This window comes from Neoarius graeffei, chromosome 5, assembly GCF_027579695.1.
Source record: "Neoarius graeffei isolate fNeoGra1 chromosome 5, fNeoGra1.pri, whole genome shotgun sequence".
NCBI classification, from domain to species: domain Eukaryota; kingdom Metazoa; phylum Chordata; class Actinopteri; order Siluriformes; family Ariidae; genus Neoarius; species Neoarius graeffei.
In genome coordinates this window covers 75,971,636-75,998,817 of record NC_083573.1, presented here as the reverse complement: position 1 = coordinate 75,998,817, position 27,182 = coordinate 75,971,636, and the positions used below count along the sequence as shown (strand labels likewise).

The 27,182-nt window shown below is 42.1% G+C and overlaps 1 protein-coding gene across 10 annotated transcripts in view; it reads right to left on the bottom strand.

The window, feature by feature from the left end:
* Positions 1 to 27,182, bottom strand: part of LOC132887067 (receptor-type tyrosine-protein phosphatase mu-like) — a 521,363-nt gene that overhangs the window by 264,385 nt on the left and 229,796 nt on the right. For all 10 annotated transcript variants that reach the window (XM_060922408.1, XM_060922409.1, XM_060922413.1 and 7 more), the window contains exons 5-6: positions 13,404 to 13,525; positions 12,293 to 12,467 (exon numbers count right to left, since the gene is read on the bottom strand). In XM_060922408.1, the coding sequence (XP_060778391.1) occupies positions 12,293 to 12,467; positions 13,404 to 13,525 (297 nt within the window). The remainder of the gene's footprint in view (positions 1 to 12,292; positions 12,468 to 13,403; positions 13,526 to 27,182) is intronic.

The following is a 27,182-nucleotide window of genomic DNA, read 5'->3' as shown; positions in this document are numbered from 1 at the left end:
AATATTGTGGGGGCGGCACGGTGGTGTAGTGGTTAGTGCTGTCGCCTCACAGCAAGAAGGTCCGGGTTCGAGCCCTGTGGCCGGCGAGGGCCTTTCTGTGTGGAGTTTGCATGTTCTCCCCGTGTCCGCGTGGGTTTCTTCCGGGTGCTCCGGTTTCCCCCACAGTCCAAAGACATGCAGGTTAGGTTAACTGGTGACTCTAAATTGACCGTAGGTGTGAATGTGAATGGTTGTCTGTGTCTATGTAAAAAAGCAGAGAATGCATGCACATCAGTAGCACAGGTGCTGGACCAAACAGAAGATAACTAAAAGAAAATAAAGGTTCGCACCACTTATATGCTCCCATTTTTATTTTTAATAGCACGACGTTTCGGACGCTCATTCCTTCATCAAGTGCAACAAAGAACAGGTGTAGAGGGTGTAGTATAAATACCTAGGAAAGGGAGGGGGGTGTGGTGTGTCATACAAAAAAAAAAAAAAGGATATATACAGAGTGGGCACCAAAGGGCACCTTTCCCAAAACATCATTTACAATCAACTAGAATAAATCTATGCAATATTTACAATCAGTTACTTCACAGGTCATAAAACTAACTGATTGTAAATATTGCATAGATTTATTCTAGTTGATTGTAAATGATGTTTTGGGAAAGGTGCCCTTTGGTGCCCACTCTGGATATATCCTTTTTTTTTTTTTTTGTATGACACACCACACCCCCCTCCCTTTCCTAGGTATTTATACCACACCCTCTACACCTGTTCTTTGTTGCACTTGATGAAGGACTGAGCGTCCGAAACGTCGTGCTATTAAAAATAAAAATGGGAGCATATAACAGTGTTGCAAACCTTTATTTTCTTTTAGTTGTCTGTGTCTATGTGTCAGCCCTGTGATGACCTGGCGACTTGTCCAGGGTGTACCCCGCCTTTCGCCCGTAGTCAGCTGGGATAGGCTCCAGCTTGCCTGCAACCCTGTAGAACAGGATAAAGCGGCTACAGATAATGAGATGAGATGAGACAAATATTGTGGGTAGTGTAATGGTTAGCACTGTTGCCTCACAGCAAGAAGGTCCTGGGTTCGAGCCCCGGGGCCAGCGAGGGCCTTTCTGTGCGGAGTTTGCATGTTCTCCCCGTGTCCGCGTGGGTTTCCTCCGGGTGCTCCGGTTTCCCCCACAGTCCAAAGACATGCAGGTTAGGTTAACTGGTGACTCTAAATTGACCGTAGGTGTGAATGTGAGTGTGAATGGTTGTCTGTGTCTATGTGTCAGCCCTGTGATGACCTGGCGACTTGTCCAGGGTGTACCCCGCCTTTCGCCCGTAGTCAGCTGGGATAGGCTCCAGCTTGCCTGCGACCCTGTAGAACAGGATAAAGCGGCTACAGATAATGAAATGAGATGAGACAAATATTGTGGGTAGTGTAATGGTTAGCACTGTTGCCTCACAGCAAGAAGGTTCTGGGTTCGAGCCCCGTGGCTGGCGAGGGCCTTTCTGTGTGGAGTTTGCATGTTCTCCCCATGTCCACGTGGGTTTCCTCTGGGTGCTCCGGTTTCCCCCACAGTCCAAAGACATGCAGGTTAGGTTAACTGGTGACTCTAAATTGACCGTAGGTGTGAATGTGAGTGTGAATGGTTGTCTGTGTCTATGTGTCGCCCTGTGATGACCTGGCGACTTGTCCAGGGTGTACCCCGCCTTTCACCCGTAGTCAGCTAGGATAGGCTCCAGCTTGCCTGCGACCCTGCACAGGATAAGCGGCTACAGATAATGGATGGATAGATGGACAAATACTGTGTAAGTGAGGACAAAATAGTCTTGAGACTGATTAAAGTAATTCAAATGATGTACCTGAGGTTGAGGAACTACCAAAGCCAGAATTCACACACCATGCTAACAATGCTGCCATTCCTGCCTCTGGTTTTTTTTTTCCCCAGTATTAGGCAGGATTTGCATTTAGGACACATCCACTTAGGATTTAAATCCAACTACAGATACAGATATGGATATTTGGCGCACTACACTAATACAGATATAGACATTGGCATGAATATATTTTAGGACACAGGATTTTTCTCTGCAATGTTGTGTTTTCCAGTTCTCTTGGTAGGTGCTACTTCATTGACATCTGTCCTATTCCTCTATCTTCTATTCCCTTCTGGCCACCTACCAAGCAGAAAATAAAAACTAAATGAAAGAAAAACAGAGAGATACAGCACACCTGTGGCAGCTGCAGGTGTATGCTACAATGTCAATACATGAGCTGGTGGCTCTTGGAGGCTTGTAATGGCCGTATGGGGTGTGAAACAAAGTATAAGAACAGAGTGTGAATGATTTATGGCAGCCATCATGCTGCCTCAGGAGGGCAGGTCAGCTTTGGTAACCTGCAAGCTTTAGGCATGCTGTTGTACATGTTGCCTTTGGCCAAATCTTCGTGGTACTGCACTAAGCACAGCCTGAATTAGTGCTCCCTTCAGCAGACGCTCATAATGAGATGCATCAGCCTTGCAAAGAGAACAGGTTGTGCTCAATGAGCGAATCGGATACACGGCTGGGAAATGGGGTAATGTTTAATTGGGAAACGCGGCACAGTTAAAGCATCTGAAAACACTGAAACGAATTTGGGCAAATAATAGGAAGAAGTTGTTGCTGTTGTAATGCATCCAATTACAAGCTCATAGAAGTGCCACCTTCTGTAATGCTGCCTAAATAATGATGAATAACATGCAATGGCGGATAGGAACCAGCTTCTACTGTGTGTGAAAAATCATTGCAAGATTTAGTGCTGAACATTCCAGCACATTTCAGATCATTTACACTGACAGGTCTCATATATATCTCATATACCAATGACTGTGCACACGTACACACACATGCACGCACGCGCACACACACACTCACACTCATGCCGCTATGTAGAATAAAACACAATGGTGCAGAAAGTTATGAGAAAATAATAAAAAAACTGACTGGTGTGATACGGCCTGATGTGAAAACTGTTTACAACCCTGAAGTTGATTATTTTACTATAAAAGCAAATCTCAAAGTGTTTTATTACTCATACCAAAAAAAATTGCTTGTGATTATTTTTATACTGATTGATTTCATTGATTTTTTTTCTATACTTTTTCACGGTAGATAATGCAAATAGCCCTCTGTATTTAATCCTTCGTTTGTCTAATTTTTATTTCAGTTTTATTTGTTATCTGTTTGACTTTTTCTTGCTACTGTAACATGTGAATTTCCCCGATGTGGGATGAATAAAGTGAATCTAATCTAATCTAATTAATTTCTAATTATCCATTTATAATTACAAAGTTAATTATAAATGGCAGAATGTTAGTTCCCGTTACAACTCCAAATCAGAAAATGTTGGGAAATAAAAAAAAGAACGACGTGATTAAGTCTAAGTTTACTTTGACTTGTACGTCATTGCAGATAGTGTGAACCCCAGATTTTTCATGTTTTGTCTGGTCACCTTCATTTCATTTGTAATATACATCCATTCCTGAGTTCCAGGCCTGCAACACATTCCAAAAAAAGTTGAGATGGGGAAAATTTAGAGCTGGTAATGAGGTAAAACAATTAAATAATGATGTGACTTGAAATAGGTGATGTCAACAGGTGACTGTCATCATGATTTGGTACAAAATCAACATCCAGGAAAGGTCTAGTCTTTGATGAGCGAAGATGGCCCGAGGAGCTCCAGTTTGTCAACAAATGCGTGTGAAAAGTATTGAAATGTTTAAAGGGATTTGGATCTTTCACCCTCTATGGTGCATAATATCATGAAACAATTCAATGAATCTGGAGGAATGTGGTGTGTAAAAGGCGCAAGGGCACAAGCCAAAGCTGAACACCCGTGATCTTCAGTCCTTCAGTCAGCACTGCATCAAAAACGGTCATTCATCTACAACCCCGATTACAAAAAAGTTGGGACAAAGTACAAACTGTAAATAAAAACGGAATGCAATGATGTGGAAGTTTCAAAATTCCATATTTTATTCAGAATAGAACATAGATGACATATCAAATGTTTAAACTGAGAAAATGTATCATTTAAAGAGAAAAATTAGATGGTTTTAAATTTCATGACAACACATCTCAAAAAAGTTGGGACAAGGCCATGTTTACCACTGTGAGACATCCCCTTTTCTCTTTACAACACTCTGTAAACGTCTGGGGACTGAGGAGACAAGTTGCTCAAGTTTAGGGATAGGAATGTTAACCCATTCTTGTCTAATGTAGGATTCTAGTTGCTCAACTGTCTTAGGTCTTTTTTGTCGTATCTTCCGTTTTATGATGCGCCAAATGTCTTCTATGGGTGAAAGATCTGGACTGCAGGCTGGCCAGTTCAGTACCCGGACCCTTCTTCTACGCAGCCATGATGCTGTAATTGATGCAGTATGTGGTTTGGCATTGTCATGTTGGAAAATGCAAGGACTTCCCTGAAAGAGACGTCGTCTGGATGGGAGCATATGTTGCTCTAGAACCTGGATATACCTTTCAGCATTGATGGTGTCTTTCCAGATGTGTAAGCTGCCCATGCCACATGCACTAATGCAACCCCATCCCATCAGAGATGCAGGCTTCTGAACTGAGCGCTGATAACAACTTGGGTCATCCTTCTCCTCTTTAGTCCGAATGACACGGCGTCCCTGATTTCCATAAAGAACTTCAAATTTTGATTTGTCTGACCACAGAACAGTTTTCCACTTTGCCACAGTCCATTTTAAATTAGCCTTGGCCCAGAGAAGACGTCTGCGCTTCTGGATCATGTTTAGATACGGCTTCTTCTTTGAATTATAGAGTTTTAGCTGGCAACGGCGGATGGCACGGTGAATTGTTTTCACAGATAATGTTCTCTGGAAATATTCCTGAGCCCATTTTGTGATTTCCAATACAGAAGCATGCCTGTATGTGATGCAGTGGCGTCTAAGGGCCCGAAGATCACGGGCACCCAGTACGGTTTTCCGGCCTTGACCCTTACGCACAGAGGTTCTTCCAGATTCTCTGAATCTTTTGATGATATTATGCACTGTAGATGATGATATGTTCAAACTCTTTGCAATTTTACACTGTCGAACTCCTTTCTGATATTGCTCCACTATTTGTCAGCGCAGAATTAGGGGGATTGGTGATCCTCTTCCCATCTTTACTTCTGAGAGCCGCTGCCACTCCAAGATGCTCTTTTTATACCCAGTCATGTTAATGACCTATTGCCAATTGACCTAATGAGTTGCAATTTGGTCTTCCAGCTGTTCCTTTTTTGTACCTTTAACTTTTCCAGCCTCTTATTGCCCCTGTCCCAACTTTTTTGAGATGTGCTGCTGTCATGAAATTTCAAATGAGCCAATATTTGGCATGAAATTTCAAAATGTCTCACTTTCGACATTTGATATGTTGTCTATGTTCTATTGTGAATACAATATCAGTTTTTGAGATTTGTAAATTATTGCATTCCGTTTTAATTTACAATTTGTACTTTGTCCCAACTTTTTGGGAATCAGGGTTGTATAGCTGATATAACCACATGGACTTGAGATTTCTTTGGAAACCTTTGTCAAGCACTGCAATACAGAGTTACACCCACAAATGTCAGTTAAAACTTTACTGTATAAAAAGGAAGCCTCATGCTAACTGTGTCCAGAAGCACCATCGACTTCTCTGGGCTTGGAGGTATCTGGGATGGACCATCTCACAATAGAAATGTGTATTATGGTCAGATGAATCAGTATTCCAGGTCTTTTTTGTAAGAAATTGATGCTGTGTGCTCCGAACCAAAGACAAAAAGGACCATCCAGACTTTTACCAGCAAAAAGTCCAAAAGCCAGGGTGTGTCATGGTATGGGGTTGTGTCGGTGCCCTTGGCAAAGGTAACTTACACTTCTGTGATGGCAGCATTAATGCAGGAAAGTACACTGAGATTTTGGAGCAACATATGCTGCCTTCAAGATGACATCTTTTCCAGGAATATTTCAACAAGACAATGCAAAACCACATTCTGCACACAGTACAAAGGCATGGCTGTGGAAGGAGAGGGTGCCTGTCCCCTCTGTCCCCAATAGAGAATGTGTAGTGAATTTTGAAATGAAAAATATGACAACGACGACCTCATACCGTTGCACACCTTAAGACCTGTTTGCAGGAAGAATGAGACAAAATAACACCTGAAATAATTCATCACTTGGTGTCTTCAGTTCCTAAACATCTTTTAAGTAGTGTGAGAAGGAATGGCAACATTATAATTTACCTTACATTGTTATAACATTACAATGTTGAAATGTGTTGCAAGAATCAAAATTGAAACGTGTTTGAAAAAAAACAAACAATAAAATCATGAGGTAAAACATCAAATAATCCATCCATTATCCGTAACCGCTTATCCTGTGCAGGGTCACAGGCAACCTAGAGCCTGTCCCAGCTGACTATGGGCGAGAGGCAGGGTACACCCTGGACAAGTCACCAGGTCATCACAGGCCTGACACATAGAGACAAACAACCATTCACACTCACGGTCAATTTAGAGCCAACAATTAGCCTAACCTGCATGTCTTTGGACTGTAGGGGAAACCAGAGCACACCGACGCAGAGAACATGTAAACTCCACACAGAAAGACCCCCGTCGACCGCTGGGCTCGAACCCAGGACCTTCTTGCTGTGAGGCGACAGTGCTAAGCACTACACCACCGTGCCACCCACATCAAATAATGTGCTGTTGTATTGTTTTGAATGCAATATAGGTCAACGATTATTTGCAAGTTATTGTTTTCAGTTTTAATTTCAATTTCATCCCAAAATTGTGATTTGGGGTTGTATTATTTACATTGTAAATAGTCATTCCTTCTCCTTCTCTTAAAGTTAATAAGACCAAAACTTTTTGAATGCAGCTTATAACCAAAAATAAGCAAAATGCCACTGTCACGCTTCCGGGCTCACCTTCCGTCTGCCTCAACCCTCAGGACTCCATTCCCCATAATCCCCCTCACACACCAGTTAGTACTACGTGCACTCTGTCAACCAATCCGGAACCACTTCGTAGGAGTGGTTCACCTGAGTTCTGATCACAATCACCTGTACCCTTTTGTTTTTGTTTGTATTTATACCCCTTTGTCTTGTCCTTTGCACAGTACTGTCTTCACTTCTCGTAAGCCTACTGAGCGTTATTGTATCGACTGTTTCTCTGTGTATGGCCCTTTTTGCCTTCCGTTTTTTTCCCTTTTTGCCTAGCCCTTGTGTTTTGATTGCCCTTCTCTCTTGATTCCCGGTTTCTCGATTATTGCCTGTTTACTGACTACAATTTGTCTAGCCCTTGTTACTGTTTTGGATTTCCCGGTTTTGACCTGGCCTGGTTTTTGTACTCTGATTTTGGCTTACCCTTCTCTCATTAAAACCTTGAGTTCATTCATAATCCGCGAGCGTCTGGTTTGTCACAGCCGCGTTACAGGCACATTCTGTGGTTTTCTTTGTGAAATAATGTTCAAAAATACAATAAACATCAGCCATTCGATTCCCTGTGTATAAGCTGTTAAAAAAGAAACAACAGATTATTAGAGCAAGCACATTAATATAAAGCTGTGATTTGAATTGCATCCCGCTCTATTGTCAGAGCGGATGTTATTGAAAATTAATCAACGTCTTTTGCCCATTCGGATTTCATGAGTTAAATTGTACTGTTGTATAATGTGCGTTAATGCCACGGAATGACTCTAGACTTCTACTCTCATTAAAAATACCAGGATTTCAGAAGATACATTATTATACAACAGTTAGTTCTAGTCCGGTGATTTGACTGGTTGAGCGGCATTTGAAGAGTGCTGATATTTCACATAACGGCACTGGAACGTTTCACTGTGTATATCACTCTGCTCATCTGTGTCCTGACATCATCAGCAGACATGACAAATGATGATTTTTCAGGCCAATAACTTTTGACTTAAAATAAGAAAGCTTGCCAGATGAAGATGAAGAAGGGACACACCAATTTTACCAGAGGCACCATTATCAGGAACATACAATTCAGTGTGCATTAGCCAGCTAGTTGACATGCTGTAAAGTGAGTGTGGCTTCTTCGGGATCTACACTACCGTTCAAAAGTTTGGGGTCACCCAGACAATTTTGTGCTTTCCATGAAAAGTCACACTTTTATTTACCACCATAAGTTGTAAAATGACTAGAAAATATAGTCAAGACATTTTTCTGGCCATTTTGAGCATTTAATCGACCCCACAAATGTGATGCTCCAGAAACTCAATCTGCTCAAAGGAAGGTCAGTTTTATAGATAGTTTTCACATGACGTCACAGAGTCGGGGATTCCCTAGTGGCGGCCATCTTGCGGGTCAAGCTTACCATACGGGTGACTGAGCACACATTGTAACACGCGAGTACAAAGTCTTCAAAAGAACCCAAGCAGGCTATTTAAAGCTAGCAATGGTGCACACTTGTATTCACGGCTGTCGTAATAGGTCAGATGATGACGTCAAGCGGAGCTTTTATGGAATTCCCACTGTACGGGAGCACGAAGGCGAGCAAACAAAGAAACTCAGCATACAAAGGAGAAATCTATGGCTTGCGAGAATCAACCGCAAGGATTATCAGCCTTCCAAACACAGCAAAGTCTGCTCCGATCATTTTATAAGTGGTAAGTTGTTTAAATAAACAATCAATTGTGTTTAAGTTTGTTTTTGGAAACCAAAACATCATGTGAACAATCTCTGGAGAATGCCTAACTGGAACCGCTGAGTGTATGTTTACATTGTAATGTACACTGAATATCGCTCGTTTGTCACGTTTCTATTTGACACTTGTCACTTCACTCACGCAAGGGTCATTTTTGAAAAACATTTTAGGTCTATTCTGTATGATTTGATTTGTGTTTGGGATGCAAACAGCACGCCTTTTGGCGGATGCCGCCTGAATCGCGCAGATCCGATTTTTTTTTTAGGGGGGGCGTTGGAGTGTCTGATTATAATTTCAAAGTAAATTCAGGATTAAAATTACTAAATAAGCAAATCCGTTACAGTCCATGAAACAGGAAGTATAAGGATGAGAAAAAAACAGCTTAAATCGGAAAGCTGCGCACATTTGCGCAGCCCGAGCGGTGTGCAGGACTGCGCAAATGTGCGCAGCTTTCCGATTTAAACTGTTTTTTTCTCATCCTTATACTTCCTGTTTCATGGACTGTAACGGATTTGCTTATTTAGTAATTTTAATACAGAATTTACTTTGAAATTATAATCAGACACTCCAACGCCCCCCTAAAAAAAAAAAATCGGATCTGCGCGATTCAGCCGTGAAAAAGGCGGCATCCGACAAAAGGCGCGCTGTGAATATATAAAGTTGTATATATCAGACAGCCTTTAAAGTTTGATGAAGTCAGTTTCAGGCTTTGGAGCAGGCTTTGGCAGTTTCAGGCTTTGGCAGCCCTGCATAGTCACTTGAAAATGCATCTTTGTCCACTTCGTAGGGGTCAATTCCCCCAATCAAGGCCAGTTTGGCTGCATACCGTTGTCGTGAGATGTCGTCTAATGTATCTATATACTTCTGTTTGCTTGATTTTGCCGACGTTGATCTTTATTTTAGAAAACTGACTATATAACTTCATAAATTCGTCCGAGATAACATAACCGGTAATGGCGATGGTCCGTTTTGTTTGCCCCACAAGATGGCGGCTGGAGGGCGTTCCCCGGAATGCCGTGACGTCAGTGAAAACTATCTATAGCTTCTCTAAAGAGCTAAACTGTTTTCAGCTGTGCTAACATGATTGTACAAGGGTTTTCTAATCATCCATTAGCCTTCTGAGGCAATGAGCAAACACATTGTACCATTAGAACACTGGAGTGAGAGTTGCTGGAAATGGGCCTCTATACACCTATGGAGATATTGCACCAAAAACCAGACATTTGCAGCTAGAATAGTCATTTACCACATTAGCAATGTATAGAGTGGATTTCTGATTAGTTTAAAGTGATCTTCATTGAAAAGAACAGTGCTTTTCTTTCAAAAATAAGGACATTTCAAAGTGACCCCAAACTTTTGAATGGTAGTGTATTTCCACTAGCAAAGCAAAAATAAACAGAACATTTGCTTTTGGTGCCTCATGCCTATCACAGCCATGCTAATATTCAGTAAAACAGCACTCCCTCTCATGTGATATTGCTTAAATATATCACAGATCACTAGCATTGGCGAATGTAGTTAGTCAGCAAACTAACCGTTAAGAACTGTCCACAAGTGGGATTTCAGTGTCTGTGATTTGATGGGCACGGTTATATTCCTAGAGCTTTTTAAACAGCTCCCAAACCTGACAAAATATACCAAGAGTTTGTTTATTACTAATATTATAATTAGTTATTTAATAGGATGGCTAGCTAACTGCTAATGACGAACTGGACCACTTTCCGAGTTATTTACAGGCCCTGAGAAAGTCTCTGTTTTCAACATAAAATGTGACCGTTGTGCTGTCTTAACGAATTTTAACCAAAACAACAATCCCATTTTTGAGTTCAGAGGTATTTTAAGGCCATGAGCGACGAAATGAAAGAGGCCGACCTATGGCAAGCGTGCTGGAAAAGTGCTACAGAGAAATGAAAAATAAGGAGTTTGTCTTAGGCCACACACTCTGCTGTTTAACAAAATACAGTACCATGGGGGAAGAAGGGTGTTTCCTACTTTTTTTTATGATTTACAGTGTAATGATATTCTCACTCAGATGGAAAAGTATTTAAATGTAGCACTCTTTTATTTCAGCCGCTGCTGTCAGAACCAGAGACAGCCGTTTTGGGTCGTCTATTTGAGAAATAACCACACACACACACCAGAGTTGGCCTGTTGGCTGCAGTTTGTTCTCTTCCACACAGAAAAGCTAAACTACACACATTTTAATCTAAACATCAAAGTGGAATAGATACACGGAGCAAAACACTTTCCTGAATATATAGGGTGCTATTATTTCTGCTCAAAATCACTATGACTAACTATAACATATATGAATTGTACCACACAGGCTGAATGATAGTTACGGTTCTGTTTAGATTTCTATTTATTTGTATGTAGACTCAAATCTAATTTAATTGTAATTCTATGCTATTTTGCTCTGCAATTTGCTACTCTTTTGCTATTCTATTTTCAATTGTTATATTCAGTCTACTCTATTTAGCTGTTTTATTCCACACTATTTTATTTGTATTTCATTCTATTTCACTGTGTCTTGCTCTGCTATATTTTAAACCACTTTATATTCTATTCTGCTGCTGTATTCTATTTGACTCTGTTGCACTCTGTTTTGCGCTGCTCTATGCTACTCTCTTCTATTTTCAATTCTATTCTACTCTTGCATTATATTATATTCTACTTCATTCCGTTTTTCTCCAGTCTATGCTGCTGTATTCAATTCTATTTTTAATTATATTCTGCTATTGAGGGGCGGCACGGTGGTGTAGTGGTTAGCGCTGTCGCCTCACAGCAAGAAGGTCCGGGTTCGAGCCCCGTGGCCGGCGAGGGCCTTTCTGTGCGGAGTTTGCATGTTTTCCCCGTGTCCGCGTGGGTTTCCTCCGGGTGCTCCGGTTTCCCCCACAGTCCAAAGACATGCAGGTTAGGTTAACTGGTGACTCTAAATTGACCGTAGGTGTGAATGTGAGTGTGAATGGTTGTCTGTGTCTATGTGTCAGCCCTGTGATGACCTGGCGACTTGTCCAGGGTGTACCCCGCCTTTCGCCCGTAGTCAGCTGGGATAGGCTCCAGCTTGCCTGCGACCCTGTAGAACAGGATAAAGCGGCTACAGATAATGAGATGAGATGAGATTCTGCTATTGAATTCTATTTTATTCTACTATATTCTCTTTTGCTCTGTTGTATCCAATTCTGCTATTGTATTCTATTTCACTTTATTCTGCTCTGTGCTACTCTACTCTGTTCTACTCTATTCTCATTTATTCAGTTTTTCCTCTACTTCACTGTTCTGCACTGCTCAATGCTCCTCTATTCCGTGCTACTCTATTCTGCTGTTGTGCTCCATTGTATTCTATTTTTTTCTATTTCATTCTGCTTAATTATATTCCATTGTATTCTACACTACTGTTGTATTTTATTCCATTTGATTCTGTTCTGCTCTGTTTTATTCTATTTCAAACTATCAATTGCTGAGCAGTTGGTGCAGGGAAATAATGAACATTAAATGAACTTACAGATGCTTCTTTTTCTTTTCACAGAAGAAACCTGCTTTTCATTATTTTAAGAGGACTTTAGCTTGGTGATTAATTAAAATTCCAGTTGTACGATTTGTGATATGATGCTTAACACTCACGCTTCACGATGAGCTCAGCGTAGTTGGACACGCCCACTCCCTTTTCTGATTGGACGATGCACCGGTAACGGCCCGAATCCCCCTTGGTGGTGTTCACCACATCAAACGTTGCCATGTAGCGCCTAAGATTCACTGGCTTAGTGTCCTTCATCGGAGCTTCTCGGCCTCCGATACCCTGAGAAGAAGAACGGGAATTTCAGATATTCCTGTAATAATACAGTAAACAAACACATTCCTGTATGTTAGAAAACATTCTGGTGACCTGTGATTTGGGACAGAGTACTAGGCTGCTGCAAAATTGGCCAAAATGGAAAGCATAAGCATGAATAGTTTAGGTAGTTAGCCGGGCTCAGCATCCCTGAGGGATAATTTAGAGAATAGTTTCAGACATGCTTTTGATGTTTGATCACGAGGTCTGGACATTCCTCTGGAGTGTTTATCAGTGAATGAAGCAAAAAGCAGGCAGGCAGCTGCTGATCTCCTGGGAAAGAAGTACACACAGCCTTGGATTGCTCACGGAGGAGGAACTTTATGGTGTATAAAACTTGAGAGAAGAGTAGTTCGAGCCAAACAAACTCAGTGGGCTGGATCCATCCTCCCAAACGCTAATCTAAACTGCATTTCAATATGAGACATTTCAGCCAAAGCAAGAGCTTCGTACATGTGTGTGTGGTGTGTGTTCACTTCTGTACTCCCACTCTGTTTATATAGTGGAATGGTCTCTCTCTCTCTCTCTCTCTCTCTCTCTCTCTCTCTCTCTCAGAGAAAGAGAGAATGTTTATTCTTCTCTGGGCACGCACTCACTTGCCACTGATTCCCTACAGCTGTCTCACACACACACTTCAACATCCTCAAACACACAACACAACACAACACAACACAACACAACTGTGTGTCCTTGTGCAGGCACATCCGCGTGCTGTGGGCAGATGGGAACACTTATTCCTCGGAAATATTTCTTCATTAATGTCATTAGATGCATCCCTCTAATCGACCGTGTTTCATCTTTGTTGTTACAAAAAGCCGAGTATGACATTAATAACCAGGAAATGTGGACAATAAAACAAAGCACGGAGCCATTAGAAGGCATGAAGCAGAAGTACAGTGTTACCTGTAACCACAGCTTGTAGTTCACGTGGTCCTTGGGCTGGCCGTTAATGGTGCAGTGGAAAGTAGCTGTTCGCCTGGCATTAACCTCGACACCTTTAATATGCAGGAAGTGTGGCGTGCTCACTGCAACACAAACACACACGCAAATATTAGTGCGTCCGTTTATATACGTTTGTATGTGGATACTTTTTACATGCATTTCTATCATGTCTAAATTATGCACTTCATGATTAGTAGGATGGTCTTATAGGATATAAAGCACAGTTGATAAGCAATAGTTTGTGTTATTTCCTTTTCTTCCTCCAGTCCCAAATAAATATAATATAAAGGTGCAGAACGCCTACTAAAATTCACGAGTCTTTATATTTATATTGGGTTAATCAGGTAGGAATCGTAACTTTTTATATCCTCCTCAGTGGGTTTCAGTGGATTATAAGTTATTATATGAAAGAAATACAGCAGCATTTCTCTATCCATCACATCTATACCACAGACAAGAATTTCAACATGTTGCCATTTACTGAGAGAGAAAGATTTATCAAATTAATTTATAATGCAAGTCTAAGGGCAGTTGTTGAGTTTCATCAATAAATTCTGAAAATATGTGACTGTATAAAAAAAATAATAAAAATTACAATCATCAAACCCGGCGGCACGGTGGTGTAGTGGTTATCGCTGTCGCCTCACAGCAAGAAGGTCCGGGTTCGAGCCCAGTGGCCGGCGAGGGCCTTTCTGTGTGGAGTTTGCATGTTCTCCCCGTGTCCGCGTGGGTTTCCTCCGGGTGCTCCGGTTTCCCCCACAGTCCAAAGACATGCAGGTTAGGTTAACTGGTGACTCTAAGGCCAAGTTTACATTAGACCGTATCTGTCTCGTTTTCTTCGCGGATGCACTGTCCGTTTACATTAAAACGCCGGGAAACGCCGGGAAACGGGAATCCGCCAGGGTCCACGTATTCAATCCAGATCGTGTCTGGTCCGGTGCTGTGTAAGCATTGAGAATATGCGGATACGCTGTGCTGAGCTCTAGCTGGCGTCGTCATTGGACAACGTCACTGTGACATCCACCTTCCTGATTCGCTGGCGTTGGTCATGTGACACGACTGCTGAAAAACGGCGCGGACTTCCGCCTTGTATCACCTTTCATTAAAGAGTATAAAAATATGAAAATACTGCAAATACTGATGCAAATACTGCCAATTGTGTAGTTATGATTGTCTTTAGGCTTGCCATCCTTCCACTTGCAAGTGGTAAGTGATATGCGCTGGGATCACACACACAGCGGCTCAGTCCCGAATCACAGCTCGTGCGCTATACTCGCGCGCTCTGTGAGCTGCGCAGGGCTGGAGTGCGCACCCTCCAGAGGGCACTCGCTGTTCAGGGTGGGGTGATTTGGAGTGCAGGATGCCTGCGGAGCCGAGCGTATCCGTGTATTGGCGTTGCTATGTGCACGCGAATCGTGTATTGGTGTTGCTGTGTGCACACTAATCATTTTAAAAACATTAATCTGATGATCTGCTGATACGGTCTAATGTAAACCCCACCTAAATTGACCGTAGGTGTGAATGTGAGTGTGAATGGTTATCTGTGTCTATGTGTCAGCCCTGTGATGATCTGGCGACTTGTCCAGGGTGTACCCCGCCTTTCGCCCGTAGTCAGCTGGGATAGGCTCCAGCTTGCCTGCGACCCTGTAGAACAGGATAAAGCGGCTACAGATAATGAGATGAGATGAGAATCATCAAACCCTTAAACAGACTTAGCAAATGTTCTACAAAACAATTTTTACATCATTTTAACACGTTTTAAAAACTGAAGCAATACTTTAAAGACCGATTTGATTTTAATACAGGTTTTGTGTTGATCATGTGCCAATTACATCAGTTTTGAACAACGACAAACGTTTCCCCTCTGAAAACATTGTGACACTGATTTGTGCAGTTCGATTTACGTATATAGTTATATTTATACACAGCTTCATTTTCAAATTTTTGACTAAAGAGACCATAAAGATTTTTATATCCCACCGACTGGCTTTATTATAACGAAGTATATATGAGAAATATTGAAATTGTTGTCCACTGTTATCCTTCATGCCCTACACATGCACTAGATAAAAATCAGACTGAAAAACAATGGAGTAGTCCTTAAACATTCTAAAATCTTCAATAAAACATGCAAAACAATTCAAATTGAAACATGCCCTGTGCTCCCTGTCTTAGGCTATATCCACATTAATATGTTTCAGTTTTAAAATGGTGTTTTAAAATGAAAATTATCTCTGCACGAGCACTTTAGGTCTGTATCAGAAATAATCTCTGTCCATATTAACATGCCCGAAAATGCATATCACATGACCGTTCACATAGACTGGGCATGCATATGCCAATATAAACAGCTGATGCTGTTTGTCTTCTTCTGTAAAAGGGTCACGTGATAGGGGAGTGATGAATCAGGGAAGGATACATCGTGACCGGTTGTGACTGATGAGACCTAATCAGTATGCAAACGTGGGGGTCTGTGTCATCGTTTCCAAGCTATCCGTTTACACCTGTCTACACTAAAACGCTACCCCAGAGTTTAAAATAAAATAAAATAAAAAAAGCCAGGGCCAGCAGGATTTCCAAAAGTCTCAGTTTTGGGCTCAGACACTCTGGAGTAGTATGGACTCCAGATGTAAACGTATGAAAAGTGATGCATTTTAAAACTGAAATGTATGGTATTAATGTGAACGTAGCCTTATATACACCAAATATGCAGGAATTCAAATGCAAAAATTGTCTGTTTTTGCCTTCAAGGTCAGCTGTGTAACAGGCTTCAATTTGGATATTATGCTAAGAGGGGATGAGACCATGCAGTGTTGTTGGTATTTATTCCAACCAGCAAGTGTTCAAGGCGAATGAGGAAGGTTTTACAGACACAGCATTAAAACACACTGGTAATTAAGGACAGGCAGACTTCGGATGATAGCTAAAACAAATTTTTTTCCACCCTAAGACCTCACCATTAGTAGGAAACACTACAGTATCCTTATTAAAGGCTGATTGTAGCCTAATGCTATTTTAATTTTATGGCAGGACTGACAACAAAGTGAAACAGGAATCTGGGTTGATGTGAATACATAATGGAAAGTTATATGTAAAGATTATAGGTGAGGATGAAAGCCTCTGTTAATTAAACTTTTGAATGAACATGCAGTATGTATAAATAAAATAAATTAGCTCCCTCATTAATCTCCTGATAAAGAAAAGCAAAACGATCTTGATTGTAACACTAGAGAATTGTACATCGCACACAGTCGGCAATTAAAGCAGGCTTCAGAAGAGACCTCGAGACTTATGTTTCTCTTTCTCTTCATTCACAACTTGGTTGACCTGGATAGATTGTATGACCCTTACCAGTGGATGGCAGCTACATTTGCTTTCAGCTACAGTTAAAAGTGTGCTACACTGGTATTATGGAAAAACGCGGATTATGAAAACCAGCTGTTCTTAAATTAAGACGCGTGTTGAGGCATTTAGAAAAATTATACAAGGCTTTGCTATGAATGAAACTATCAAACCTGTTCATAAAAATTTCATTGCATAATCATAAAAAAGTAAAAAGCACATCACTTCCTTATTTTACTTTTTTAATTTCACAAAATTAAATAAAGGCACAATGATTATTGAAGTAGAACTGAAACTTGGTGGATTTCCTCACATGAACTGCTCGCTTCAGGTCCTTCCACAACATTTCGATTGGATTAAGGTCAGGACTTTGACTTGGCCATTCCAAAACATTAACTTTATTCTTCTTTAACCATTCTTTGGTAGAACGACTTGTGTGCTTAGGGTCGTTGTCTTGCTGCATGACCCACCTTCTCTTGAGATTCAGGCCCTGTCCACACGGCAACGGATTCAGGTGAATCCAATACAATTGCTTATCGTTTTGGCCTGGCGTCCACACGGCACCGGCGTTTTGGGTGCCCCAAAACGCAATCTTTTGAGAACGGGTTCCAGAGTGGAAAGATCTGGCAACGTTGCCATTGTGAAGTCGTCTGGATGAGTAGAACGGATTTGTTTACGATGATGTCACAACCACATGACTGTGAGTGCTTCACGCCGGGTAGAAGTGTAACGAACTCTTTGCGAGTTGTCAACAAATCCTATAACTTGGTTCATGAAACGTGCTTACAAAATATTTTCACTGTGAATATTTATTGTGTAATGGTGCAAAGTGAGAGAGAGAGAGAGAGAGAGAGAGAGAATAGCCCTTAGGCAGAGTCAATCCTGCCAGCAAAAAAAGGGAAAAAAGGAGCGATCTCACCTCTTCAGATGTTGGTTTAAGTCCTACAATACATTCCTCAAAAAGGGCGTAGAAGAACAAATTAATCCATCAACGTGTAGCATTCAATTTATTCCGGACCATTAAAGACGCCGCCTTCCACGTAGAATCATACGTCATCCTCGCCGCCATATTGGATAGGTCAAAGCGGAGAATAAAGATGCCTCATTCATGTGCTGCGTTTAACTGTACCAACAGGTTTGCCGTCCAAACGAGATCACATGGGATTACCTTTCACAGGTGAGACTGGAAAAATACTTTTCACTGTATTTGGTCATTATAATGTAATTTTACGAACAGATTTTTCTGACTTTGTGGCTAATATGAAGTCTCACGCATAATAGTTTATGCGCATGCATCCTTACTACTTCTATTGTCCTGGTGTCTCCGAAGGGACCGTCTTACAGCGCCCCTAGAGGTGTGGCATGTGTATTGCATCGTTTTCAGCAAGCGTTGCGCTGCCATATGGACCTGATATTTTACTGATCGTTGCCCATTTGGACGCGATATTTTTTTAAATAACATCTCGTTGCTGTTGTCGTGTGGATGTAGCCTCAGTTCATGGACAGATGTCCTGACATTTTCCTTTAGAATTCGCTGGTTTCATTCAAAGTTCATTGTTCCATCAATGATGGCAAGCCGTCCTGGCCCAGATGCAGCAAAACAGGCCCAAACCATGATACTACCACCACCATGTTTCACAGATGGGATAAAGTTCTTATGCTGGAATGCAGTGTTTTCCTTTCTCCAAACATAACGCTTCTCATTTAAACCAAAATGTTCTATTTTGGTCTCATCCATCCACAAAACATTTTTCCAAAAGCCTTCTGGCTTGTCCACATGATCTTTAGCAATCTGCAGATGAGCAGCAATGTTCTTTTTGGAGAGCAGTGGCTTTCTCCTTGCAACCCTGCCATGCACACCATTGTTGTCCAGTGTTCTCCTGATGGTGGACTCATGAACATTAACATTAGCCAATGTGAGAGAGGCCTTCAGTTGCTTAGAAGTTACCCTGGGGTCCTTTGTGACCTCGCCGACTATTACATGCCTTGCTCTCGGAGTGATCTTTGTTGGCCGACCACTCCTGGGGAGGGTAACAATGGTCTTGAATTTCCTCCATTTGTACACAATCTGTCTGACTGTGGATTGGTGGAGTCCAAACTCTTTACAGATGGTTTTGTAACCTTTTCCAGCCTGATGAGCATCAACAACGCTTTTTCTGAGGTCCTCAGAAATCTCCTTTGTTCGTGCCATGATACACTTCCACAAACATGTGTTGTGAAGATCAGACTTTGATAGATCCCTGTTCTTTAAATAAAACAGGGTGCCCACTCACACCTGATTGTCATCCCATTGATTGAAAACACCTGACTCTAATTTCACCTTCAAATTAACTGCTAATCCTAGAGGTTCACATACTTTTGCCACTCACAGATATGTAATATTGGATCATTTTCCTCAATAAATAAATGACCAAGTATAATATTTTTGTCTCATTTGTTTAACTGGGTTCTCTTTATCTACTTTTAGGACTTGTGTGAAAATCTGATGATGTTTTTGGTCATATTTATGCAGAAATATAGAACATTCTAAAGGGTTCACAAACTTTCAAGCACCACTGTATGTGTGATTTTCCTAACATGGGAAACTGCTGAGGATCTGGTTACAATTTATTTCAGGAATGTTTGACTGCATATGTCATGAATCATCTCATGTATCTCACGTTGTCAGCAACGTGGTAATATATTATTATATTACCATTTCGTTAGCATTGTGTAACAGGACCCCATAAAATTGTTACTTGGAAACTGTGAGGAGAAGTGGAAAGAAAGAGTACAGACAGATTATTACCCAAATGAAAAACAAATGTGACAGAAAGGTGCAAGTGTTTCATTGCATTGTGGTGATAATGGCATTGAAATTTAAAAAAAAAAATCCATTTTATTTTATTGATGTTGACATCTTATGTGAGCATTTATGTATGGTAACCTGTAAAAACATTCACAAACAAAGTCACAACAGAAAATCAGTTATTCAGAAATGAAATAATTTTCATGAGGCTAACAAGGTTGTGGATTTTATGTATGCTTAGCTGCAAAAGTTATTGCTGACACCTTTCTGTTTTAGCCAGCGTTAACTTTTTCAGCAGTTTGTGCCACAGTAGCTCTTCTGTGGGACTGGACCATATGGGCTAGCCTTCATGCCCCATGCAAATCAATGAGCCTTGCCTGTCCATGACCCTGTCGCTGGTTCACTGGTTGTCCTTCCTTGGAGCACTTTTGGTAGGTACTAACCACTGCATACTGGGAACACCCCACAAGATGTACCATTTTGGAGATGCTCAGACCCAGTCATATAGCCCTTGTCAAAGTTGCTCAGTTCCTTACACTTGCCCATTTTTCCTGCTTCCAACACATCAACTTCAAGAACTGACTGTTCTCTTGCTGTCTAATATATCCCACCCCTTGACAGGTGCCATTGCAGAAGAAGAAGAAACCTTTATTTGTCACATGCACACTTCAAGCACAGTGAAATTCATCTTCTGCATTTAACCCATCTGAAGCAGTGAACACACGCGCACACTCAGAGCAGTGGGCAGCCACACCAGAGCGCCCGGGGAGCAGTCAGGGGTTAGGTACCTTGTTCAAGGGCACTTCAGCCCAAGGCCGCCCCATGTTAACCTAACCACATGTCTTCAGGGGTGATAGCGTTCCGGCGCCGCGCCGGATTTCCGGCGTACCGTGGCTGGGGGAAAAAAAAAATCTAGTTCGCCCATTGTCCTGTGTCATTCTGAGATGCGCAGATAGACAGTAAAGGGAATTCGCATGATATGGAACTAGTGGGAAAAAAGTGCCGTCACGGCACGAATTAGACCCTCGAGGGTCTAATTCGTGCCGTGACGGCACTTTTTTCCCACTAGTTCCATATCATGCGAATTCCCTTTACTGTCTATCTGCGCATCTCAGAATGACACAGGACAATGGGCGAACTAGATTTTTTTTTTTCCCCAGCCACGGTACGCCGGAAATCCGGCGCGGCGCCGGAACGCTATCACCCCTGTGTCTTTGGATTGTGGGGGAAACCGGAGCACCCGGAGGAAACCCACACCGACACGGGGAGAACATGCAAACTCCACACAGAAAGGCCCTCGCTGGCCACTGGGTTCGAACCCGGAACCTTCTTGCTGTGAGGCAACCATGCTAACCACTGCACCACCGTGCCGCCCAATGAGATAATCAATGTTATTCACTTCACCTGTCAGTGGTTTTAATTTTATACACAATTGTAGACATAACATTAGCATTATATATATAAATACTAATGTTATGTCCGCAATTATGTACACTGCCTGGCTAAAAAAAAAATCACAGTTTGGATTTAATTGGATTTTTGGATTTTGGAAGAGTAACTTCTCATTTCTTAAACAGCCATATCAGAAGATGTATCCTGTGGATATGGACAAGATGTTACTGTATTTCAGACGGCTCAAATTATTGGCTTGCATCAAGCAAAGAAAACAACGAAGCAGACTGCTGAAATGACTGGAATTGAGTCAAGAACTGTCCAACACATTATTAAGACCTGGAAGGATAGTCGTGAACTGTCAACTTCACAGAAGAAATGTGATTGGAAAAAAAAATCTTGACTGACCATGATCAGAGATCAGTGGTGGCTGGTAGTCTTTCAAACAGGGGAGGCTGGTCGGTTACGATATTTCCAGATTTTAAAAGAAAAAAACACATAAATTTTGCCTATACTCTTGCCTCTGATCTGGCTGATTGTTGGCAGGGTCACAAACTGTGAAATAACAGGTTCTTTTGGCCCATTAGTCTACTGTCCAATATACACGATGGTGGTGTTGGGGGGGGGGTATATTTTAACATTTTATATTTTAAAATTGTGGCATGTTGTTTAAAAATTGATCATTATTGAAAGCAGCTCTTTGTCAGGAACCTCAGCAGTAACAGCAGAGTGTTCTGGAATAGGCACAAGCACTGACCTTGGGGAGCCAAACATAGAGCTGGGTGCCACACATTTCATTCAATGACACTTTCCCTATATTTTACTTATTTTGACTGAGAAATGTTTTATTGACAATTTTGATAACCCTTCACTTTTAATCCAGGTCTGTAGTGTGAAATGTTCTCGGCTGTGTTTTTGTTTAAAAATGTTTTCCAAATTGTAGCTGTGTTTAATTCATCTCATCTCATCTCATCATCTGTAGCCGCTTTATCCTTCTACAGGGTCGCAGGCAAGCTGGAGCCTATCCCAGCTGACTACGGGCGAAAGGCGGGGTACACCCTGGACAAGTCGCCAGGTCATCACAGGGCTGACACATAGACACAGACAACCATTCACACTCACATTCACACCTACGGTCAATTTAGAGTCACCAGTTAACCTAACCTGCATGTCTTTGGACTGTGGGGGAAACCGGAGCACCCGGAGGAAACCCACGCGGACACGGGGAGAACATGCAAACTCCACACAGAAAGGCCCTCGCCGGCCATGGGGCTCGAACCCAGGACCTTCTTGCTGTGAGGCGACAGCGCTAACCACTACACCACCGTGCCGCCCATGTTTAATTCATATCCAGAAAAATATATATTCCAATATAATATACTCAGCATAAACATTTTAAATAGATTCTATATTTTTGGTCCATCCATGACATATTACTAAAGTAGCCCATTTACTGTTGTTGATGTGGGTCACTTGCTGTTAGCCAATTCATTTTCTCGTACCAGGAGAGCTGAAAGGAACGAGTATTATTCCCTACCTTTTTCACCAAGTCAATTTGAGGCGTTGGTCTACCCTGCTCTTTAATTTTAATTTTTTCCTTGAAAGGAAGACTGGCAAATGGCTTCGCCAAAATTAAATCAGCAATGCTTGGCATCCGTGCGCAGCTTTCTTGCTAGCTGACTAGCCCCCTCAAGTTCAAGTTCAGTCACTCAAATAAACGAAATTTCTGGAACTAAGATAGCAAACTTGACAACACTATATTTACACTTTATTTACAATGAAAATATATACAAACTAAAAAAGCTGGTAGAAACCATATGTAATGAATGAAATCAAAATGTAAGCTGATCTCTTACAATACACCACAGCACTTGCGAATCCGCATGGGACTGAACTGAAATTCACCGCTACCTGTCTATATTTAAAACGAGCTGTCAATCAAAGAAAATATCCGGCCACTTTCACCAATCACCAGTCTCCTCGTGGAAACTGCCATGTCCCTCCCACTGTGAGTCTCGGAGTCCGTGGGCGGGCGTTTTCGCAGTATTTGTCCAATAATCGTCTTGCATTTTGAGATTGAAAAGCACATAGCTCCCAAATGCCATTGAAGTCCACTGAGGCTGGGAGTCCGTGAGACTCCGTGGGCGGGCGTTTTCGCAGTATTTGTCCAATAATCGTCTTGCATTTTGATATTGAAAAGCACATAGCACCCAAATGCCATTGAAGTCCACTGAGGCTGGGCTGCATCGCGCTGTCACGAGGGGGAAAAACTCACGCACACATTAGGCGAACTGGGGAAAGTTATATCGGAATGATTTCGCACTGTAGTTGGGTTGAGCACATATATTTCTATGATTCTGGATCTGAAATAGCAATGTTATAAGGTTGGCTATAACATAAGCCTAGCGCAATTCATCCTACACGATGTTCGTCATTTTTAGAGAAGGCTGAGCCTCCCTCGTTGTCTTAGAGCAATCGCCCGTGTCAGAGATCACTTAAATACTGATACCCCTTTTCCACCAAATCAGTTCCAGGGCTGGTTCGGGGCCAGTGCTGGTGCTGGTTCACAACTCGTTCAACTTGCGAGCCAGCTGAGAACCAGTTTGCTTTTCCATAGCTTGGGGTGCTAAGCGGAGCCACGTCATTACGTCGCTGTATACGTCAGTTACGTCGCTGTATACGTCAGTTACGTGGCTACGTTTGTATAAACCTTGGCGCGAACATCGTAGCAACAACAACAACACGGAGAAGAAGCAGCAGCAGCAGCAACAACAACAACAATAATAATGGATGACTTCGCGTTTGTACAGCTGCAGCTTCTCGCCACTTAAAAATGGCAACCTTTCACGATCTTGCTATTGTTGTTGGTCTTAACAACTCCGCCCCCCCCGCTGACATAAGCAGTTCTTTCCTCTGGCCCAGCAAAGAGTTGGTGTTAGCCTGGAACCGTTTTTTCTGGCCCCAGAGCCAGTTCTTTGTCAGTGGAAACAGAAAACCCGGTTCCAAACTAAGCACTGGCCCCGAACCAGCCCTGGAACTGCTTTGGTGGAAAAGGGGCATTAGTGAAGTCAAACTGTAAAACAGTTGACAGTGGAACTCAGAGCTTATCTTATGTATTAAAAGTAAGAGCATTTCCACACACACAACGCAATGAGAACTCACAGGATTGGGACTAAATAGCTGTGTGGCCATAAGAAAGCCACTTGTTCGTGAGGCTAATCAGAAGAAAGGGCTAGGGAACATAAAAATTCAGTTTGCTCGGGAACATAAACATTGGACTCTGGAGCAAAGGAAAAGTTCACGTGGTCTGATAAGTCCAAATTCACTATTTACTATTCCGGAGTAATGGGTGTGTCAGAGTAAGAAGAGAAGCACATGCAGAGAGGCATCCATCATGCATAGTGCAGTGTTATGATCTGGGGTGGCTTCAGTTGGTCAGGTCAAGGCTCAGCAATGTTATATCGAAATAAAATGAAGTCAGCTGACTAAAAAAATTCAGTTACTGAATAACTAGGTTATCCCATCAAGGCATTTTTTTTCTTCCCTGAAGTCTTTGGGATGTGTAACAATCAATGCCAAAGCGAATGCACACTGTAAACAAAGCTAAAGGCGGTCCAATGAAATATTATGCTGTGTTCACACTTATACCGGTACGAAAGTGGTATAACTGTATCGATACAAAGTATACCGGTACAGTTTATTGCATCTGTCCACACTAGCGAGAAATGTTTGTGGTTTTCTTTCACGGAAGTTGAAATGCGCGTGCGCGAAATGTTTCCGTGGTTACCGAGTAACTTCCTTCCGAGAATATGGCGGATGAAACGTGTGTGTGCTTTTTGTTGTCAATGTACAGTCTGTATTTCTGGTGGTCATTTATTCAGTCGAATTGTATAAAACGCGCGAGGCAGTTGAGAAAGAAAAAGAAAACGAATCTCCCTTTCTCCCCCCTCCCTTTCTCCCTCTTCCCTTTTCTTCCCCTCCCTTTTCCCCTCTTCCTCCTTTCTTCCTCCCTCTTTCTTCCTCCCTCCCCCTCTCCCTTTCTCCCCCCTTTCTTTGCTCCATGTAGCTCCACGGTCGTTTTGAGCCATTTTGACGTTTTATTTACAGCTGGAAAGCGTGTGCGTATTGTATTGTATGAATAACCCGGAAGACATAGGAATGGTTCATTGCGCATTATATTTGTATCGATACAGAGCCGCTTCATCTGTCCACACTACAGCGAAGTGCTACAGTACCGATACTGTACCGGTACGAAACCCATACATTTGTGGGTTTCGTACCGATACAGTTATACCGCTACAGTACTGGTATAGTTGCTAGTGTGGACAGGTGTTGCGGTACGAAAGTAGTTTCGTATCGGTACAAAATCCCTAGTGTGGACAGGGTAATAGAGTGTGAGACCTTTTTTGGGTCAGGCAGTGTATATTATACCAAAATAACTAAAAAAATTATAATATAAAATATTATATTGAGGCAGCACGGTGGTGTAGTGGTTAGCGCTGTTGCCTCACAGCAAGAAGGTCCTGGGTTCGAGCCCCATGGCCGGCGAGGGCCTTTCTGTGTGGAGTTTGCATGTTCTCCCCGTGTCCGCGTGGGTTTCCTCCGGGTGCTCCGGTTTCCCCCACAGTCCAAAGACATGCAGGTTAGGTTAACTGGTGACTCTAAATTGACCGTAGGTGTGAATGTGAGTGTGAATGGTTGTCTGTGTCTATGTGTCGGCCCTGTGATGACCTGGCGACTTGTCCAGGGTGTACCCCGCCTTTCGCCCGTAGTCAGCTGGGATAGGCTCCAGCTTGCCTGCGACCCTGTAGAAGGATAAAGCGGCTAGAGATAATGAGATGAGATGAGATATTATATTGATATATAGAAGTTAATATTTAGAATTGATCCTTTGTTACAAAATGTGATCAAATCTTAAAGCAGATACTTTAAGTAGATACTTCACACTTTAGTGTATAAGTGAAAGGCTCATCAAAAAAATGCAATGAGCTGGAAATATTTCAAAAAAAAATCAGTGAGTGAAGTAAGTAATGCGGGAAATATCAGGAGGCAGAGATCTGATAGGAAGCTGAAGGAATTATGGAATGACTGATGGAATAAGTGAGGGACCGACACAGTATGAGAGCAGAAGATGAAGGGATGAAAAATCAAACAGTGTGTGAGAGAAGTGGATTAGCAGGTGGAAGAGAGAAGGTGAAAACTGAGACGGAGTGAAGAGTGGGTGAAAAGAGACACTAAACAGCTCAAAGAACTTTATAGGCATCACTCTTGTTTTCAAGGCTGAGCTGTACACATTAACATGAAATAGCCCATAGTTTGTTTTTTTTAAAGTGTCTTACTAATTCGATGGATGTTTACTTAACAGTTTATTAATTAGTCCATCATTCATTAACTAGCCCATCAGGGAATGGACCTGGATTCAAGTCAAGTCAATTTATCTGTATAGCACTCTTAACAACAGACATTATCACAAAGCAGCTCATTCATCTCATTATCTCTAGCCGCTTTATCCTGTTCTACAGGGTCGCAGGCAAGCTGGAGCCTATCCCAGCTGACTACGGGCGAAAGGCGGGGTACACCCTGGACAAGTCGCCAGGTCATCACAGGGCTGACACATAGGCCCTGTCCACACGGCAACGGATTCAGGTGAATCTGATAAAATTGTTTATCGTTTCGGCCTGGCGTCCACATGGCACTGGCGTTTTGGGTGCCCCAAAACGAAATCTTTTGAGAATGGGTTCCAGAGTGGAAAGATCTGGCAACGGCGCCGTTGCGAAGTCGTCTGGATGAGTAGAACAGATTTGTTTACGATGATGTCACAACCACATGTGCTTCATGCCGGGTAGAAGTGTAACGAACTCGATGCGAGTTGTCAACAAATCCTATAACTTGGTTCATGAAACGCGCTTACAAAATATTTTCACTGTGAATATTTATTGTGTAATGGTGCAAAGTGAGAGAGAGAGAGAGAGAGAGAGAGAGAGAGAGAGAATAGCCCTTAGGGCAGAGTCAATCCCGCCAGCAAAAATAGGGAAAAAAAAGGAGCGATCTCACCTCTTCAGATGTTGGTTTAAGTCCTACAATACATTCCTCAAAAAGGGCGTAGAAGAACAAATTAATCCATCAACGTGTAGCATTCAATTTATTCCGGACCATTAAAGACGCCGCCTTCCGCGTAGAATCATCCGTCATCCTCGCCGCCATATTGGATGAGGCAA